At 34.4% G+C, this 20,133-nt stretch overlaps 1 protein-coding gene across 5 annotated transcripts; it reads right to left on the reverse strand.

The window, feature by feature from the left end:
- Positions 1 to 1,539: 1,539 nt before the first annotated feature.
- Positions 1,540 to 19,919, reverse strand: LOC127670759 (vomeronasal type-2 receptor 116-like). 5 transcript variants are annotated; one of them, XM_052165259.1, is made up of 6 exons: positions 19,714 to 19,919; positions 11,409 to 11,691; positions 9,987 to 10,790; positions 8,948 to 9,169; positions 3,474 to 3,597; positions 1,540 to 2,441 (listed from the first exon to the last, which is right to left on the reverse strand). In XM_052165259.1, exons 1-6 carry the CDS (start codon positions 19,917 to 19,919, stop codon positions 1,540 to 1,542), a joined length of 2,541 nt encoding a protein of 846 aa, XP_052021219.1. The 5 variants fall into 5 exon arrangements, with proteins under 5 accessions (XP_052021219.1, XP_052021218.1, XP_052021217.1 ...); XM_052165258.1 differs by having other exon boundaries at positions 1,540 to 2,438; positions 3,468 to 3,597; XM_052165257.1 differs by having other exon boundaries at positions 3,468 to 3,597.
- Positions 19,920 to 20,133: the final 214 nt, after the last annotated feature.

The raw sequence follows: 20,133 nt of genomic DNA on the forward strand, positions 1-20,133 counted from the left end.
TGGGTTCTGAATTTGATCCAATCTATTACAGAAGAAAAACTCTCTGATTGTTGCTGATCAAGACCCTGATATTTAAGTATAGCAGAATGTATTTAAGAGTTATTTTACTGCTATGTGATCTTATCAGAAGATAAATGTATGCAATTTTACACAGTCTCCATATATATATATATGCAAATATACACACACCAATATATGTTGCATATATATGCAAATATATATACATTCTGTAAGAATTAATGAGATAAGAGACCATGTGAATTTTAGGAGTGCAGTAAGTAGTACAAAGGGTGTTTTGGAGACAGGAAATATAAAAAGCAATTAAATGACGATGTCAAAAATAAACAACCAAATAATTCTTAAAAATGAAGCAGCAAAGAGTACTTAGAAAGAAAAATGAGAGTGACCTTTATCAACTGATGTAAAGAAAAAATAATATTTATGTGTTTATATGTGCATGTTTGTGTGTGTAATATTAAACTGAAATAAACTTTAGTACTCATATTTTGAAAAAAAGTTATGATAAGACCCTTCATCTAGAGTTATTTATGTGTCCATCAAATTCACTGACCTTAATGGAGTAAAGGTCTTGTGTGGGACATTTCCAATAGTGATTTTACTCACTTAAATAAACACTTCCATTTCATAATGAAATAGTGTTTTTCACATAAATTGACAGAGCCTTATATTGCAGGCACTGTCTGATCTCCATTTTCCCTTTCACAAAATGTTCCCTTCTTTTTATATTATCTTATATTCTTAACATCTTTCTAGTATATTTTAAAGCTACTCCAAGTCCATCAATTCTGAGTTGTCATATGAAATATTGTCACTGTGCTATACCCTCTGCTAACATTCAGTCTTGTTTCACTTTCCAAATCAGTTCCTTTTATTGCATCAAGAATCAATGATATTCTAAACCCCAACAGAGACATTTTAACATTTAGGTGACGTCTTACATTCTGTTGCTCTAAAAACAAACAAACAAACAAACAAAACCAAAAAACCTCTGATCAAGAGAAACACGTGAGAAAATTGCTAATTTTCTTATGTACCTTGGCCACAGTATATTGAATGTAGCCAAGCCATGAAATTGGAAGCAGGCACTCCATGAATGCATGCGGAATAGTGCTGATTACTGGCTTCTTGTCCATGTTGTTTGCAGTCGTCTTTCTTATAACTTCAATAACAACTCACCTGCAGGGGTTCCTGCCCACAGTCAGAACTGAAACCTTATATTTATTAACTACATGGCTTACACCCAAAATCACAGGTAAACATTAGGGTAGCTATTCCTCAATTGAGATTCCTATTCCTCAATTGACATTCCTTCTCTATATATTCACGATTGTGTACATATTAAAAAAAAACATTTTCTACCACATTTTGTTAAATGTTAACATAATGGAGAGTGCTGTACTATTTGCAAGTTCAAATTTATTTATTTCAATAAAATTTTCATATAATTTAGTACTACTTTGGTTAGGACAAAGAAAAATTATGTTGAGTATCATCTAATATTTTCATACTATGAAAGTTTCAATGAGCCAATTTATCTTTGTACCTCTGTAAAACATTTGAATGTGGCCTAACTAAAATAACATAACACTTTGGGACAAAGATACACCCTAGCAACCCTGCACTAGAAGCCAAGATGGAGAAGACCTCCACAACCACCATGATCTTTCCCCTGGAGCTATGGTACACAGGGAGAAAGGTGACCCAGACACTGCAGAACACCAGCATGCTGAAAGTTAGGAACTTGGCTTCATTGAATCTATCAGGAAGGTTCCTAGCCAGGAAAGCCACAGTGAAGCTCCCGAGAGCCAAGGAACCCAAATATCCCCTGACAACATGGAAGGCAATGACTGAGCCTTTTTTGCAAATAATGACAATCTTCCCATGTTCAGATTGTATATCTCTGTCAATAAAGGGAGGAAATGTTACCAACCAAATGCCACAGAGAACAAGTTGGATCAGGGTACAGATGGGAATGACCAAGTTAGGTGCTCCTGATGTCAGCATCCCTCTCATTCTTCTCCCTGGAGTAGTGAGCTTGAAAGCCATGACAACAGTTATTGTTTTGACCAACACTGTAGAAACAGCCACTGTGAAAAATACTCCAAATGTGATCTGCTGAAGGATGCAGGTAGACTGGTTGGGATGTCCTATGAAGAGCAATGAGCAGAGAAAACAGAACACCAGAGAGATGAGCAGGATGTAGCTGAGAATGCAGTTATTGGCCTTTACTATAGGAGCATCCCTGTATTTCACAAAAGTGGACAGTACTAGAATTGTGATGGCTGAGAAGGACAGGGCCATGAAGCCTAGAGCAAGCCCCAATGGATCTTCATAAGCCAGAAATGACACAGCTCTTTGGAGGCAGTGCGTTTGCTCTAAGTTGGCATACTTATCATCTGGACATCTCACACATTCACCTGCTGGTGAAAAACAATAAGCCCTTATAAGGTATCATATTTATGTAATTAATAATTGTTCTCCATTAAACTATGCTTTGTGATGGAACAAAAAAACATCATAGGGAATGGAACAGCTAAAAGTATTTATTAAACAAACAAAATGAAAATGATGAAAAATGATACTTATAATTTATTATTAATAATTCCTCAAAATTGAATTTCACTAATCACAGACAAAGATAATATGCAGTCATAGTTATTGATGCCAGTTGAAATATATAATGTACTTTGTTTGCTATGAAAGTTGTGCTCTCTGTCTATATCTACACATAATGACCAGATCTTATAATTCATCATGCAAATATTATTTGCATAAAATATTTTTATTCTGGAAGCCCTATGCCTCATAGACATACACATGCCCCTATCACTATGGCACAAACTCTTTTTTCCCAACTATTCTTTCAAAGCTGTGAAGGTCATGGATATTCACATTCACCCCTCTTTCCTTAACTAGGCTGTGATCCATGATAAGTACTGCCCCATATGTTGATGCATTCTTGAAATCTTCAGTCTATCCCTAATTCTTTGACAGGAAGAACTTAACCCTTTGAACCATTGAAGCTCTTAAAATATATTTCTTTAAACAACTGAGCAACTGGCCTTTCCAAGGACGAAGCTGGGTGAGTGGGGGAAAAGATTGTGGACTGGCCTTGTCATCAAAATTCTTTGTACAAAATATCAAAGAAAAATAAGCATATGCTTGGATTATGCCTAAAATTTCTGTTGAAAATTGTTACAAATATTTGTCTCCATAAACGTTTTCCACATTATATAAAATCAGTAGCAATCACATTGGGAGAGATGCATTGTTTGTCGAGGATATTGCAGGTTATTTGCTGGGTCCAAAAGAAGTTGACACTATATAATTGGTAAATGTCCCAAACACAGAGATTTTAGAACTTCAGTTTCATTTAGGCCATATCATATTTCTTATTTTGAAAGAGAATGTTTTCAAATTCATCAAGTTTTCTTTGACATCCAAGCATGTACCTGTTTCATTGGAAACCTCATTTTCTGGGCACTGAACACAATCAAAGCAGCATTCTACTGTTTCTTCCAGATGAATTTTCCTGAATCCAGCAGTACATGGCGCACTACACATGGAGGAGGGAACCTGAGACAATACATAAATATTATAATGTATGAGTGTGTATGTGTGTGTGTCTATTTCATGTATATATCATATGAATAATGACCCATAAATAGATATATGGAACATTAATAGATATGGTTCTAAGTATTCCTTCGATAACCAGCATTAGTTACCAATTTAGTTACCTTGTTATTTTGAATTACACTGCAATGCAATGAATGTCACACAACATTTACTATATCATGTAATATTAGATATGTAACATTCAGGTTGTTGAAACTCAAAACTTTTCCTTCCAAAGACAGCCAATACCACAGAATAAAGGACTGGAAAACAATTTTCAATGCTAGTAGTCCCACCCTGCCCACAACAAGCTGGAATAGCAATACAAATATAAAATAAAATTGACTTTCAACGAAAAGGTTTAAAAAAAAAAACATAATGAAAGACATTTCATATGCATCAAAGGAAAAATGCTACCAAGAAGAATTCTGAACATCTATGATCCATAGGCAAGGGCAGCCACATTCATAAAAGATACTTTTCTAATGTTCCATGCACACACTGTCTCCACAAAATGATAGTCGGAGACTTCAACATCCCACTCTCATCAATAGACAGATCAGGGAAGCAAAAACTCTACAGAAACACAGTGAAACTAACAGAAGTTATGGAGTAAATGGATTCAACTGATATCTATAGAACATTTCATACTAAAACAAACGAATATACTTCTTCTCAGCACCTATATGGTACCTTCTCCAAAACTGGCAATATAATCAGTCACAGATCAGTCATCAACAGATATAAGAAGATTCAAATAATCTCACTCATACTTACAGATTATAACAGACTAAGGCTGGTCTTCTATAACAACAAAAGCAGTAACAACAACAACAAAAAAAAACATACATAAAGACCACATAAACATGGAAAATGAAATACACCATAATAAATGCTAACTTGTTCATGGAAGAAATAAAGAAATAAAAGACCCATTAGAATTTAAAGAAAATGAAGGTACAACATACCAAAACTAATGGGTCACAATTAAAGCACAGTTAAGAGGATAATTCACAGCTTTGAGTGCCTCCAAAAAGAAACTGAAGAGAGCATACACTAGTAGATTAACATCACATCTGAAAGATCTAGAACAAAAAGAAGCAAATCCACCCAAGAGGAGTAGACAGCAGGAAATCATCAAACTCTGGTCTGCAATCAACCAAGTAGAAAAAAATAGAACTATACAAAATATCAAAAAAACCAGAAGCTGGTCCTTTGACCAAATCGACAAGGTAGACAAGGTAGACTAACCCGAGGGCACAGAGACAGCCTCCAAATAAAGAAAATCAGAAATGAAAAGGGAGACATGATAATGGAAATTGTGGAAATTAAAAAAAAAAAACACCATCAAATCCTATTGCAAAGGTTAATACTCAGCATAACTAGAAACCCTAGATGAAACGGACAATTTTCTAGACAGATACCAAATACAAACATAAATCAGTATCAAATAAGTGGTCAAAACTGTACCATAAACACAAAAGAAATAGAAGCCATCATTAATAATCTCCCAACCAGTTGGGCAGTGGTGGCGCATGCCTGTAATCAAAGAACTCTGGAAGGTAGAGGCAGGCAGATTTCTGAGTTCGAGGCCAGCCTGGTCTACAGAATGACCCTATAGAGAGAAATCCTGTCTCAAATAAACCAAATCCAAAAAAAAAAAAAACTCCCAACCAAGAATATTCCAGGACTAGACAATTTTTGTACAGAATTCTATCATATCTATAAAGAAAATTCAATACCAATACACTCCCACCTATTCCACAAAATAGAAATAGGGGGGATAAAGCCAAATTTGATCTATGAAACCAAAGTTACATCAATACCAAAATCACACAAAGACCCAACAAAGAGAACTTCAGACCAATTTACCATATGAACGCTGATGCAAATATACTTAATTAAATCCTCAAAAAACGAATTCTAGAATATATAAAAATTTCACGATGATCCAGTAGGCCTCATCCCAGGGAGGCAGGGTTAGTTCAATGTAAGGAAATCCATCAACATAATCCAATATATAAACAAATTAAAAGAAAATAGACACCTGAACATTTGATTAGATGCTGAGACAGCATTTGACAAAATCCAACATTCCTATTAAAAAAAAAAAGACTTGGAAAGGTCAGGAATTCAAGGCCCATAACTAAACATATTAAAAGCAATATACAGAAAACCAGTAGCCTACATCAAACTAAATGGAGAAAAAGTTGAAGCAATCTCAATAAAACCAGGGACTGTACAAGGCTTCCCATTCTTTTCACCACTATTCAATAAAGTACTCAAAATTCTATCCAGAGCAATTAGACAGCAAAAAGAGGTAAAACTGATTCAAATTAAAAAGGGAAAGTCAAAATATCAATATTTGCATATGATATGATAGTATAATTAAGTGATCGCAAAAATTCCACCAGAGACCTCCTACAGATAATACCAATTTCATCAAAATGGCTAGATATAAAATCAGCTAAAACAAATCACCAATTTTCCTATACAAAAAGAATAGTCTGAAAAAGAAAGTAGTGAAATGACACCCTTCTGAATTATCACAGATCTTGCTGTGACTCTAACCAAGCAAGTGAAAGATCTGTATGCCAAGAAGTTAGTCTTTGAAGTGAGAAATTAAAGAAGAATTAATGAGATAGAAAGATCTTCCATCCTCCTGAAATGGTAGGAAGAGTTTGATAAAAATGGCTCTCATGCTGAAAGCAATCTAAAGATTAAATGTAATCCTTATCAAAATTCCTATTCAATACCTCATAGAATCAGGAAGAGCAATTTTCAAGTTCATTTGTAATAAGAAAATACCCCATGATAGCGAAAACAATTGTCAACAATAATAGAAGTTCCGGGAGAATCACAATCCCTAACCTCAAACTTCACTACACAGCAATAGTGAAAAATTTGCATGGAATTGTTACTGGGTAGAACAATGGAGTAAAATTGAGGACAAAGAATTGAACCCACACAACTATGATCACTTAATATTTCACAAAGGAGCTAAAGCATTCTAGAGGAAAAAGACAGCATTTTAGGCAAATTTTGTTGGTTCAACTGGTATTCAGCATGTAGAGGAATGCAAATTGATCCGTTCTTATCTCCTTGTACAAAGTTAAAGACAAAATGGTTCAAGGACCTCCACATAAATCCAGACACACTGAAACTAATAGAAAAGGAAGTGGGGAAGAGACTAGAGCACATGGGTACAGGGGAAATTTCCTGAACAAAACACCAATAGCTTATGCTCTAAGGTCAAGAATTGACAAATGTGACCTCATAAAATTGCAATGTTTTTCTGAGGCAAAGGACACTCTAGATAGAACAAAATGGCAATCAATAGACAGGAAAAGATCATTACCAATCCTACATCTGGTAGATGGATAATATCCCATATATACAAAGAACACAACATCTTAGATTCCGGAGTACCAAATAATCCTAACAAAACCTGGAGTGCAAAACTAAACACATAATTCTCAATATTGAATGACTGAAAAGCAGTGAAAGAAATTTTCAACATCCTTAGTGATCAGGGAAATGCAAATCAAAACACTCTGAGATTTCACATTGCACCAGTCAGAATAGCTAAGATAAAAAACTCAGGTGACAGGAGATGTTGGTGTAGATGTTTAGAAAGAGGAACTTTCCTTCACTACTGGCAGGATTGCAGGCTGGTACAATCACGCTGAAAATAATTCTGGCCATTCCTCAGTAAATTGGAATCAACTATACCACTCCTGGCCATATACCCAGAAGGTGCTCCAACATGTAATGATGACACATGCTACATTATGTTTACAGCAGCCTTATTTATAGTAGACAGAGGCTGAAAAAAACAGATGTCCTTTAACACAGGATTGGAAACAGAAAATGTGGTGAATTTACACTGTGGGGTTCTACTCAGCTATTAAAAATAAATAATTCATAAAATTCTTAGGCAAAAGGATGGAACTAGTATATATCACCCTCTGTGAGGTAACACAGTCACAAAAGAACATACATGAAAGGTGCTCACTCGTAAGTGAATATTAGCCCAGAAGCTATGAATACCCAAGATACAATTCACAGACCATATGAAGCTGAAGAATAGGGAAGACCAAATTGTGGAAGACCTCATTACAGAGAAAGATTTCTGTAATGAATACATGCTATTTTCAATTTGGCCATAAATATGTTCACACAGAATATGTTCTTAGAAGGGGGAACAAAATATTTACAGGAGGCATTATGGAGACAATGTGTCATGCAGAGACTGAAAAAAGATCATAAAGAGACTGCCCCACCTGGGGATTCATCCCATATACAATCCTAAATCCAGGATGCTATTGTGGATGCAGGGAAGTGCTTTCAGACGGGAGCCTGATATAGCTATTTCCTGAAAGACTCTGCTAGAGCCTGAAAAATACAAAGGTCGATGCTCACATTCACCCATTGGATTGAACTTGGGGGTCCTTGATAGAGGAACGGGAGAAGGGACTGAAGGAGCTGAGGACATTATAGTTCCATTTGGGGAGCAACAGTCTCACCCAGCCAAACTCTCAGGGACTGGCCCACCAACCAAATAGTACACAGGCAGGAACTCATGGGACCAGTCACATATGAAGAAGAGGATGTACTTGATAGATGTCAGCAGGAGGAATAGCTTTTGTACCTAGGAGGATTGGATGCTCCAATGTAGGGGAATTCCAGGGCTGTAAGATGAGATTGGGTGGGTGGATGGGGGACACCCTCATAGAGGCAGTTGGATGGAGAATTGCATAGGGGGATTTTGGGGGAAAGCCATGAAAAGGGGATATCTGAAATGTAAATAAAGAAAATATTCAATTAAATGTAGAAATCGTATATATATATACATATACATATATATATATATAATGGAAACCTTGAATCTAGAGAAAGATTTCTGTAATGAATACATACTATTTTCAATTTGGCTATAAATATGTTCACACAGAATCTGCAAATTCCGTAGTTTAAATATAGTTGCAATTTTTTTAAATTTTTTTAATTTATTTTCTATATTCTTTGTTTACATTCTAGAAGTAGTTGCAAATTTTAATTATACATACACATTTAATAAATATATTACTGAGTGATGCATATGCATGTGGGTGAAACTGAACATGGAATCCAGAGGGCATTGATCTCTAAGACCAGATTTACATAAAATTGTGAGATATCAAATTTTGGTGCTTGTAACTGAGAATGGCCTTTTGCAAGCGTAACTTGGTCTTAACATAGAGCTAATAGTTCATCGCCTCATATTTTAAAATGGAGCTAAACTGAAAATAATAAAAATTGTACCCACTGATGTTCCTCCCGTAGCCCACTCCAAATCTTCAGATATATAAAGTTGGTTCCGTGAAAAACAAGGAAAATAGCTTCCTATTTTCACTTTTAATCCATGGCCTTGTGGAAAATTCCAAATGATGAAAATGTCATACCCTGCACACTGATTTTCTCTATGGTTCATGCTCACCAGTTCTCCAACAGGATTAATAAATACCCTGGTTTTCAGCAAGGAAGACACCTAAATGAGATCCATTATTAGATGCTTACATATGCATATCATAAAGAGAAGGAAATTTTGAGAATTTCCCCTAAATTTTAAATTGACTTTATGAAAGACAGTGTATTAAAGTAATCACATAGTAAAAACAAGACACTTCATAGATATTTGATCATTAATATACTTCTAATTAATGTTCAATGCTAAAACATGCTAGAAAATGATTATAAAATAGAAAGCAACATGGTGTGTAAGTATGTGTGTGCACAAGTTTGTCAAAAATACTTTTTAAAAAATGAAGCCAGGTATGTGCAAACTAAGGGGGATTCTGAATGTGTGTGAAAATAAAGATTGGTTATGAGACTTTCATCTAAATATTGCAAACATCTATGAGGTAAATATAATCTTAATAATATGTATATTCTTAATCATTTATGGTTTTGTAAATAATTGTTAATTTAAATGTGTAACTATTAGTTAAAACACATGTATTGATTCTTGACATATTATTCTTTAGAAAAGGATTCTAGTCTTGTCATCATTAAAGATTTTCATGATAAAACTCTTGGCTCCTATTTTAAATTTTAAACTCAATTGTGGAAATGTTGAGACATGTTTTCACAAAACTCACTGGTATCTTAAAAATAGTATTGTCTCCTATTAAATGTGATCCTTGAAATTGATATTCATCCATCTAAAAGATTAATTGGGAAGTTTTTCAGTGTAGAAATATTTCTAATGAAAGAACAATATCTAACAAATGGACAGGTATTTCTCTGGAGCCATTTAACAGACCACATTAATATATCTAAATATAATGAAATGTAATAAACTTTACCTGCTGGCAGTCAGTGAATTCTCCTTTGACACCTGTTGTTTTCTGAGACTCTACTTGTTGAAGAAGTAGTTCATGGTAGGTGTGGGCCACAGCATACACAGCATTATATAAATTATAACCTTCTTCACTCAGGGCCATGTCATATTTGTGCATTGCTGTCCATTCCAATGTGTTATTCAATACAAAATGATCTCTTTTATTGCTGTTTTTAGAGACTGAACAATTAAAATAATTCCACCCCAGCATAGAGTCAGAAATGTTTACTGGGTATTTGTCATAGTTCATTGTTTGCATAAAATTCCTAAATTTAGCAAGCTTGCCTCTGTGGTGTGCAAAAGTGACAGTCCCATGAAAGAAATCAAGCCTGAATTCCTTTTTATTTGTGGTAACATCCAATTGAGAGGTTGTGATCCAGATTCTCTGAGAACCAAAATATTTCCACCGTCTAAAGCTGACTTCTAAAGTAGAATTCATTTCACCATAAATGATAACAACCTTTGCTGAAGATGCCATAATTTGTTTATCATATATCATAGCCTTAGTCATGTATGTCTGCATGGTTTCTGGGATCACATTCACAAAAGCTAAGCAGATCCCATGCCTTTGCATTTCTTCTCTTAAATCTGAGAGAAACTGAATGCCCTTGTCATCATCTGAGATGACCATGCCTATCCAAGTCCATCTAAAATGAAGCAGCAAGGAGACCATGCCATGGGACAAATGTGTGTCCTTGCTGGCTACCTGATGGACATAGGGCAACTGGTCATGATCACTTAGGTTAGGATTAAATGGTCCAAAGAAAACCTAAAGGATGTAGAAGAGAGGATGAAACATCCACATGAGGAATATGATTATTAGAATGTTTGGGATCATATACAAATAATGTTGCTCACCTTTCCAAACTCCTATCATGGATAATATGATTATACTCTAAATATCATGTATTATTCCTTTTAGATTCTAGACTGTTTATGACAAGTCTGAATTTTCTGGAACACAGTTTTCCCTGTTTATCCAGTACATTAATGACCTTGTTTTTAATTTCTTAATTTATACATTTATCTCTCGGTTTCTCTGCCTCTCTCTCTCTGTCTCTGCCTCTCTCTTTTTATCTATCTATCTATCTATCTATCTATCTATCTGTCTACTTATCTATCTATATATATATATATAGATAGATAGATAGATAGATATAGATATTGTGATGTGTATATAGTTATATATATATATAGTGATATATATATATATAGTGTCTCGTGTGTGTCTGTGTGTGTGTCTATCTCTCTCTCACTCTGTGTGTGTGTGTGTGTGTTTGTGTGTGTTTAGCAGGACACTCATAATTCAAGCTGTCATTTTTTTAATGGTTGGTACATTTAAATGGAATTTAATATTGTTGAAACATCCATTGTCATGTATTCTTACCTTTGGTGTCTTAGAATGAATTGCCAGTTTTAAGGATGTTTTCCATGATGGGCCTGTAAGGTGTACATAACAAATTTGATATATTCTACAGATATAATTAATAAAATTCACATGTTTGTTTTGTTGTGAATGTGCTCTATCCAGAACTCCCAATGTATCTTGACAGAGCTCAAGAACAATGGAGAACATGAAAGACATATTGGGTAAAAGATAAGGATTCTCGTTGATCTCATCAGTCGCAAAAAGCATTACCAGAAAAAATTCATATCGTGCTGCTGGTATTCTAAAACAAGGCATAGTGAGGATTAAGGCAGATGTTTTAAAGATAAATTTTCAATTGCAGTAAGTTTGTACTATGATACACGCTAAATTTCTGAACAAATGTCTTGAAATAAGTGTCAAAAATAAGGGATCTGTAGAGCTGAATACAATTTAGGAATTCCTAGACATAGGGCACTATGATATGATTTAATTCGATATGATGTGATATGATATGATAAATTTTGTATTTGTGTAAATTGATAAGGAGTTCAATTTACCTTTTAATGCCATCCTTGAACAATATTGCAATCCTAAAAAATAAGACACTATAAAATAATATTGGAGATATGATCCCACAAATACATTTTAAAAAAGGTTTTCTTAAACCACTTATTAAATATACAATATATTCTCCTTAGTTTTTATTATTCAAAACCATTTAATAATCAAACATCTTAATAATATTGTTTATTTTAAGAAACAAATAATACTTTAAAAGTAGTGTTCAACTTTCACATTTTTATATTTTCATACACTGAAAATATTATTAATATTATCTATGCATGGGGATCCTTTATCTAAGTAAAGAATTAAATTATTTCAAAACATACACGATATTATTGGGGGATTAAGCATACAAAAAGAGGATAAAATATTAAAATCTGAACCATTAAGAAATATATTGTTACCTTCTCAAAAATGGACCAAAATTTGGACAAACTTCAATAGATATAATGATGTTGAATTTATCCGATGAATCTATGCAACTAGCTCAGACTAAGGCTGATATTCACTAACAATAGAAATAACAGAAATCTGACATATACATAGAAGCTGAACAAATTGTCTACTCAATAATAGCTTGATTACAGGGAAAATAAAGAAAGAAATTAAAGACATTTTAAAGGAATGTCCTATACAAATTATGGAACACAATGAAAGCAATGCTAAGGGATGATATCATAGCTCTGAGTGCCTCCCCAAAGAAAGTAGAGAGATCATACACTATCAGATTAACAGCTCATTGGAAAGCTCTAGATTAAAAAAAGCAAATATACACCATAAGAGCAGACACCAGAAAAAAATCAAGTTCAGGGATGATATCAACCAAGTAGAAATAGAAAGAACTATAAAAAGAATCAACAGAACTAGGATCTTGTTCTCTGAGAAAATCAACAAGATAAACATTTAGCCAGATTAATCACAGGGTACAGAGATAGTATCCAAATGAACAAAATCAGGAATGAAATGGGAGAAATAACAACAGAAATTGAGGAAATTAAAAAAAAATCAGATTGCCCTACAAATATCTGTATCCAAAAAAAGTAGAAAAAGTGGATTAAATTGATTAATTTTCTAGACAGATAGCATTTACCAAAGTTAAATCTGGATCAGGTAAACCACGTAAAGAGTCCCACATTCCCCAAAGAAATACAAGCACCCATTAGAAGCCCCCCAATCACAAAAAGCCAAGGGACAGATGGTTTTAGGCCAGAACTCTTATCAGACCTTCAAAGAAATTCTATTACCAAAACATTTCACACTATTCCATGAAATAGAAGCCAAAGAATCTCTACTCATTATGTTCTATGAAGCCACAGTTACACTGATATAAACTGACCAATTTCCCTTATGAATATCTATGCAAAATTATGCAATAATATTCCCACAAGCCGAATCCAATAACACATCAAAAAGGTTATCCAACAAAAACAAGAAGGCTTAACCACAGAGATCCAGGGATGGTTCAATATGGTAATACAGCAATGCAATCCACAATATAAACAAAGTTTTTAAAAAAGCAACCAACATTATCATATTATTAGATGCTGAGAATCATTTGACAAAATTCAATTCCCATTTATATTAAAAGTCTTGGAAATATGAGAAATTCAAGGCCCATACCCAAACATAATAAAAGCAGTATACAGCAAAAGAGGAGCCAACAATAAACTAAATAAAGAGAAACTTAAAGCAAACCCACTAAAACCAGGGACTAGATAAGACTGCCCTCTCTCTCACGATCTATTAAATATAGTACTTGAATTTCTAGCTAGAGGAATTAGATAACCAAAATTGGTCATTTATATCCCAATTAGGAATGAAGAAGTCAAACTACCACTATTTGTAGATGATTTGATAATATACTTAAGTGATCCCCAAAATTCCACCCGAGAAGTACTAAAGCTGAAAAATAACTTCAGCAAAATGTCTGGATATAAAATTAACTCAAACAAATCAGAAGCCTTCCTCTACACACAGGATAAACAGGCTGAGAAAAAAATTAGGGAAATGAAACTCTTCACAATAGAAACATATAATATCAAATAGCTTGGTGTGATTCTGACCAAGCAAGTGAACGATCTGTAAGACAAAAATTTCACATCTCTGAGAAATAATTCAAAGAACACCTCAAAAGTTGGAAAGGTCTCCAATAATTATGGATTATCAGGATTAATATTGTAAAAAAGGCCATCGTGCTGAAAACAATCCACCAGATTTAATGTAATCCCCATCAAATTACAACTAAAGTGATCAAGGAGGTAAAGAGTAATTTGCAAATTCATCTGAAATAGCAAAAAAAAGATAGAGAAAATTATTCTTAACAATAAAAGAACATCTGAGGGAATCACCATCTCTGATCTCACACTGTATTACACAGAAATACTGATAAGATCTGTATGATGTTGGTAAAGAGATGGGCAGATAGATTAATGTAGCCAAATTGTAGCCTCAGAAATGGACGAATGCACTTAAGGTCACTTGATCTTTCTTTATTTTTTTTTCTCTTTCTTTTTTTTTATTGAATATAATTTATTTACATTTCAAATGATTTCCCTTTTCTAGCCCCCCCCTACTCCCCGAAAGTCCCGTAAGCCCCCTTCTCTTCCCCTGTCCTCCCACCCACCACTTCCCACTACCCCGTTCTGGTTTTGCTGAATACTGTTTCACTGAGTCTTTCCAGAACCAGGGGCCACTCCTCCTTTCTTCTTGTACCTCATTTGATGTGTGGATTATGTTTTGGGTATTCCTGTTTCCTAGGTTAATATGCCCTTTTAGTGAGTGCATACCATGATTCACCTTTTGAGTCTGGGTTACCTCACTTAGTATGATATTCTCTAGCTCCATCCATTTGCCTAAGAATTTCATGAATTCATTGTTTTTAATGGCTGAATAGTACTCCAATGTGTAGATATACCACATTTTTTGCATCCACTCTTCTGTTGAGGGATACCTGGGTTCTTTCCAGCATCTGGCAATTATAAATAGGGCTGCTATGAACATAGTAGAACATGTATCCTTATTACATGGTGGGGAGTCTTCTGGGTATATGCCCAGGAGTTTTATAGCAGGATCTTCTGGAAGTGAGGTGCCCAGTTTTTGAAGGAACTGCCAGACTGCTTTCCAGAGTGGTTGTACCAATTTGCAACCCCACCAGCAGTGGAGGAGTGTTCCTCTTTCTCCACACCCTCTCCAACACCTGCTGTCTCCTGAATTTTTAATCTTAGCCATTCTGACTGGTGTAAGGAGATATCTTAGTGTTGTTTTGATTTGCATTTCCCTAATGACTAATGAAGTTGAGCACTTTTTAAGATGCTTCTCCGCCATCCGAAGTTCTTCAGGTGAGAATTCTTTGTTTAACTCTGTACCCCATTTTTTAATAGTGTTGTTTGGTTTTCTGGAATCTAACTTCTTGAGTTCTTTATATGTATTGGATATTAGCCCTCTATCTGATGTAGGATTGGTGAAGATCTTTTCCCAATTTGTTGGTTGCCGATTTGTCCTCTTGATGGTGTCCTTTGCCTTACAGAAACTTTGTAATTTTATGAGGTCCCATTTGTCAATTCTTGCTCTTAGAGCATACGCTATTGGTGTTCTGTTCAGAAACTTTCTCCCTGTACCGATGTCCTCAAGGGTCTTCCACAGTTTCTTTTCTATTAGCTTCAGAGTGTCTGGCTTTATGTGGAGGTCCTTGATCCATTTAGATTTGAGGTTAGTACAAGGAGACAAGGATGGATCAATTCGCATTCTTCTGCATGCTGACCTCCAGTTGAACCAGCACCATTTGTTGAAAAGGCTATCTTTTTTCCATTGGATGTTTTCAGCCTCTTTGTAGTGGATCAAGTGGCCATAGGTGTGTGGGTTCATTTCTGGATCTTCAATCCTGTTCCATTGATCCTCCTGCCTGTCACTGTACCAATACCATGCAGTTTTTAACACTATTGCTCTCACTTGATCTTTCTCAAAGGAACTAAAATAATTCAGTGGAAAACAGACAGCATTTTCAAGCTTGTTCAATTGGAGGTCAGTATGCAGAGGAAGGCAAATTGATTCAATCTTATCTTCCTGTACAAAACCCAAGTCCAAGTGGATCAAGGAGCTACACATAAAACCACATACACTGAATCTAATTGAAGAGAAAGAGGGGAAGATCCTCGAACACATAGGCACAGAGGCAAATTTTATGAACAGAAGATCATTGACTTTTGTTCTAAGATCACCAATAGACAAATGGTACCTCATAAAACTGCAACGCTTCTGTAAGGCAGATGACCCTGTTAACAGAACAAAACAGCAGCCAACAGAGTTGGCAAAAATAATTACCAGTCCTACATGTGATAATGGGTTAATATCCAATACATACAACAACTGAAGAAAACAAACTACAGAGAATACAATAATCCCATTAAAATGATGTACAGAGCAAAATGAATAATTCTTAATGAAGGGATATCGAACAGCAAAGAAGCATCTAAAAAAACAACATCCTTTGTCATCAGCAAAATGCAAATCACATCACCCAACAGATTCCACCTCACACCAGTCAGAATGACCAACAACATAAACTCAGTTGACAGCAGATACAGGGGAGGGTGTCGAGAAAGAGGAACATTTCTCTTTTGCTGGTGGGATTGCAAGCTGCTTCAACCATTCTAGAAATTACTCTGGTGGTTCCTCTGAAAATTGGACATAATATTACCTGAATACACAGCTATTCCACTCCCGGGCGTACACCTAAAAGATTCATCAACATTTAACAAGGACACATGCTCCACTAAGTTTATTGCAGCCATATTTACAATAACCAAAGCTAGAAAGAACTCAGAAGTTTCTCAACAGAGAAATGGATACTAAAATGATTTGCATTTACACAATGGTATACTATCTATGTATAAAAAACAATGACTTCATGAAATCTTCAGGGAAATGGATGAAACTAGAAAATATCATTCTGACTGAGGTAACTCAGTCACAAAAGTACACACATGGTATTCACTCACTGATAAGTGGATATGAGCACAATAACTCAGAATACCCAAGATACAATTCATACACCAAATGAAGCTACAGGAGAAGGAAGACCAAAGTATGGAAGCTTCAGTCCTTTCTGGAAGGGGGGCACAAAATACTCATGGGAGACAAAGTATGGAGCAGTGACTGAAGGAAAGGCAATTGAGAATCTGCCCAACCTGGGGATCTATCTCATAAAGTCATCAGACCCAGACACAATTTTGGATGCTAAGAAATGCTTGCTGAAAGGAGCCTTATATAACTGTCTCCTGAGAGGCTCTCCCAGAGCCTGACAAATACAGAGATGAATGCTCATAGACAACCATTGCATTGAGCATGGATTCTGCAATAGAGGAGTTAGAGAAAGGACTGAAGGAGCTGATGTAGTTTGCAACCCCATAGAAAGTACAACAATATTAACCAACAAGAATCCCTAGAACTTCCAGGGACTAAACAATAAAACAAAGAATACACATCGAGGGAATCATGACTCTGATTGCATATGAAGCAGAGGATGTCCTTGTAGGGCATCAATGGGAACAGAGGTCCTTAGTCCTGTCAAGGCTTGATACCCCAGTGTAATGCCAGTGAAGTGAGGTAGCTGTGGATGATTTTGGGCAGGAATACACTCATAAATATGTGGAAGGAGGGATGAGATTGGGAGTTTCTGGAGAGGAATCAGGAAAAGGAATAACAGTTGAAACACAAAAAAGAAAATATCCAATGATATATATATATATATATGTATATATATATATATATATATATATATATATATATACATATATATATATATGTATATATATATATATATACATATATATATATATGTATATATATATATATATATATATATATTTGAGAGCCTTTATATGATAAAAACTGGAATTGTGTGAGTATTTTTAAAATGCATTATATACCTAAAAGAATATTGTCAAACCATCAGTATACTGAAAAATGATTATCTGTGTTACAAGGAAAAAATATTTTATCCGTAAGGATATGTTACAAATTTTACAATAGAATAAATATTTTGAAGTTAAACATCAAGAGAATGCTAAGTTCATGCACAGTGAGAAAAAACTAACAATATTTTCATGATATTTGTAGATCATTATTTTAATATTTTCAAATGTCAATATTCATCCAAGAGAATTATTATTTTATAATATATTTCATTTAAATTATTTATCTATTCGAAAGTACACAAAATGCTATAATATACCACATACCCAGATTTTTATCCTTTGGGCTCTTTTTATGCACTAATTTAATGTTAACTTTTAGTCTGTTCTTACTATGTCAGTTTGTTAAAAGCCTATCAGATTTCTCTTAACACCTCAGTGTTCCTTAGTTTTTGATATCCTTTAAGTGATGACTGACCACAGAGATATTCTTTTCATAAAAAAATTTGTATATCTGCCCAACAGCAGTTCATCTGTTATCATTAGTTATTACCTCTTATCAGGAGTAAACACACCAAACATGTTCTTTGATGAAATTTGCATTTTCAATTGCGTGTTTGTAGCTAATTTTTTTTATTTCTAAACTTGAAAAGCATATTCACAGAATTCATAAATTTGTAATTTTAAACCATATTATATCCTATAAAAGTGTCACCAATGAAAATCTCCCCTACTTTTCCAATGAGGTATGGAAAAATACAGAAAATATCAGAAATGAATTTCATAATAACCCAACACAGAAGAATAATAAGGTGAAGCAACCATCAATATCAAAGTGTACAGTGTATTGTAGCTACAAATTGGAAAGCATATTCTATAAATCCCAAAGACATGAATATTAAATAAAAGGTGTGATGAGCATCAGAGACAGAAAGCACAAGGAATCTAAGTTCATGAAATAAACAAGTCCCAAACACATTGATTAGCTAAAAGGTGAGTTATTTCAACACACCTCCCTCATTATCTTTAGGCACATATGGTAATATCTCATACTTACGATCTCAGACACTGAGGACATCTTCTTATACAAAAGAAGTACATTTAATCTCCTAGATTTTCTCTAATGTTATATTTATTCAATATTTAATAGAAATAATCCCATCTATCTGATACTGACAATAAACTTAATCTGTGTCTGAGTATTTGCATAATTGGACCAAAATACTATTCTTGTAACAGAATATGAAGCCTCACAGTCTTTTACCATATTCAGTGTCAAATACAGAATTGCAGTATGTGCTCACTTAATGTCTATTTTACAAAGGAAAATATATGTATTTTCAAAAGTACACATGTAATGTTATACATCTAATCATGTATAATAGACCAATACATACACAAATATTTCAATGAAAGAATGTATGCCCAAGTGTTGGAGACCAAAATTAGATAACATTTTTATGAAGGCATTTAGATGAATGCGCATATAAGAATTGTTGGCAGACAACTGAATAGAGAAAATGATACAGTCTTTCCATATTGAACACTTGCTCAATGTGGAAATTGTGGATTCAAAGCAGATGAAATGTCATCTTTCAACATATGATATAAACTAAGACTCAACAGAGAAAATCCGACTCATTTTACAGCACTGTGAACCAAAGAATTAAAGCTAAACTAAAATGTGACACATTTGACAATATTGAAATAGTGATTGATATAATAATTAACTTTCAGTGGTTCCTAAACTTAGAGGGGAGGAACAGGGCCAAACCCCACACTTTGTGTACACAGCTAAATATTTCTAATTAATGTCATTGATGCAGAAAATAAAGTGAATGGCTTACCTAAAATCTAAATCATCATTATAAAAATAGTCTTCAACAGGTCCCTCTACTGTAAAAAGGAAAAAACCACAGTCACTTCTCAAATCTCCATAATTATCTTCAGTATTCCTTATCCTCCAAAAGCAAAATGGTTCAATCAAACAGCACAAAATGAGAGAAAACTTCAGGAGCAAAAAGGAAATAGTGAAAGCACAAAGATTCTTCATGTCTGCTAGGATCTAAGATGCAGTTGTGAAATCAGTTTCCTATGCAGACAAATATCACATACATATACATTTATACATATAGGTCTTTTTAAAATCTACTGCTCTCTGGAAGTTCGCTTAATTATATTCAACAGTTCCCATCGATTCATCCTATGTCATTCTCCCTGGATACATTGAGAAAATTCTGGCCTCAAGCTCTACATCTGAGGTCTGA

The sequence above is a fragment of the Apodemus sylvaticus genome, chromosome 20 (genome assembly GCF_947179515.1).
Source record: "Apodemus sylvaticus chromosome 20, mApoSyl1.1, whole genome shotgun sequence".
In the NCBI taxonomy this organism is placed as follows: domain Eukaryota; kingdom Metazoa; phylum Chordata; class Mammalia; order Rodentia; family Muridae; genus Apodemus; species Apodemus sylvaticus.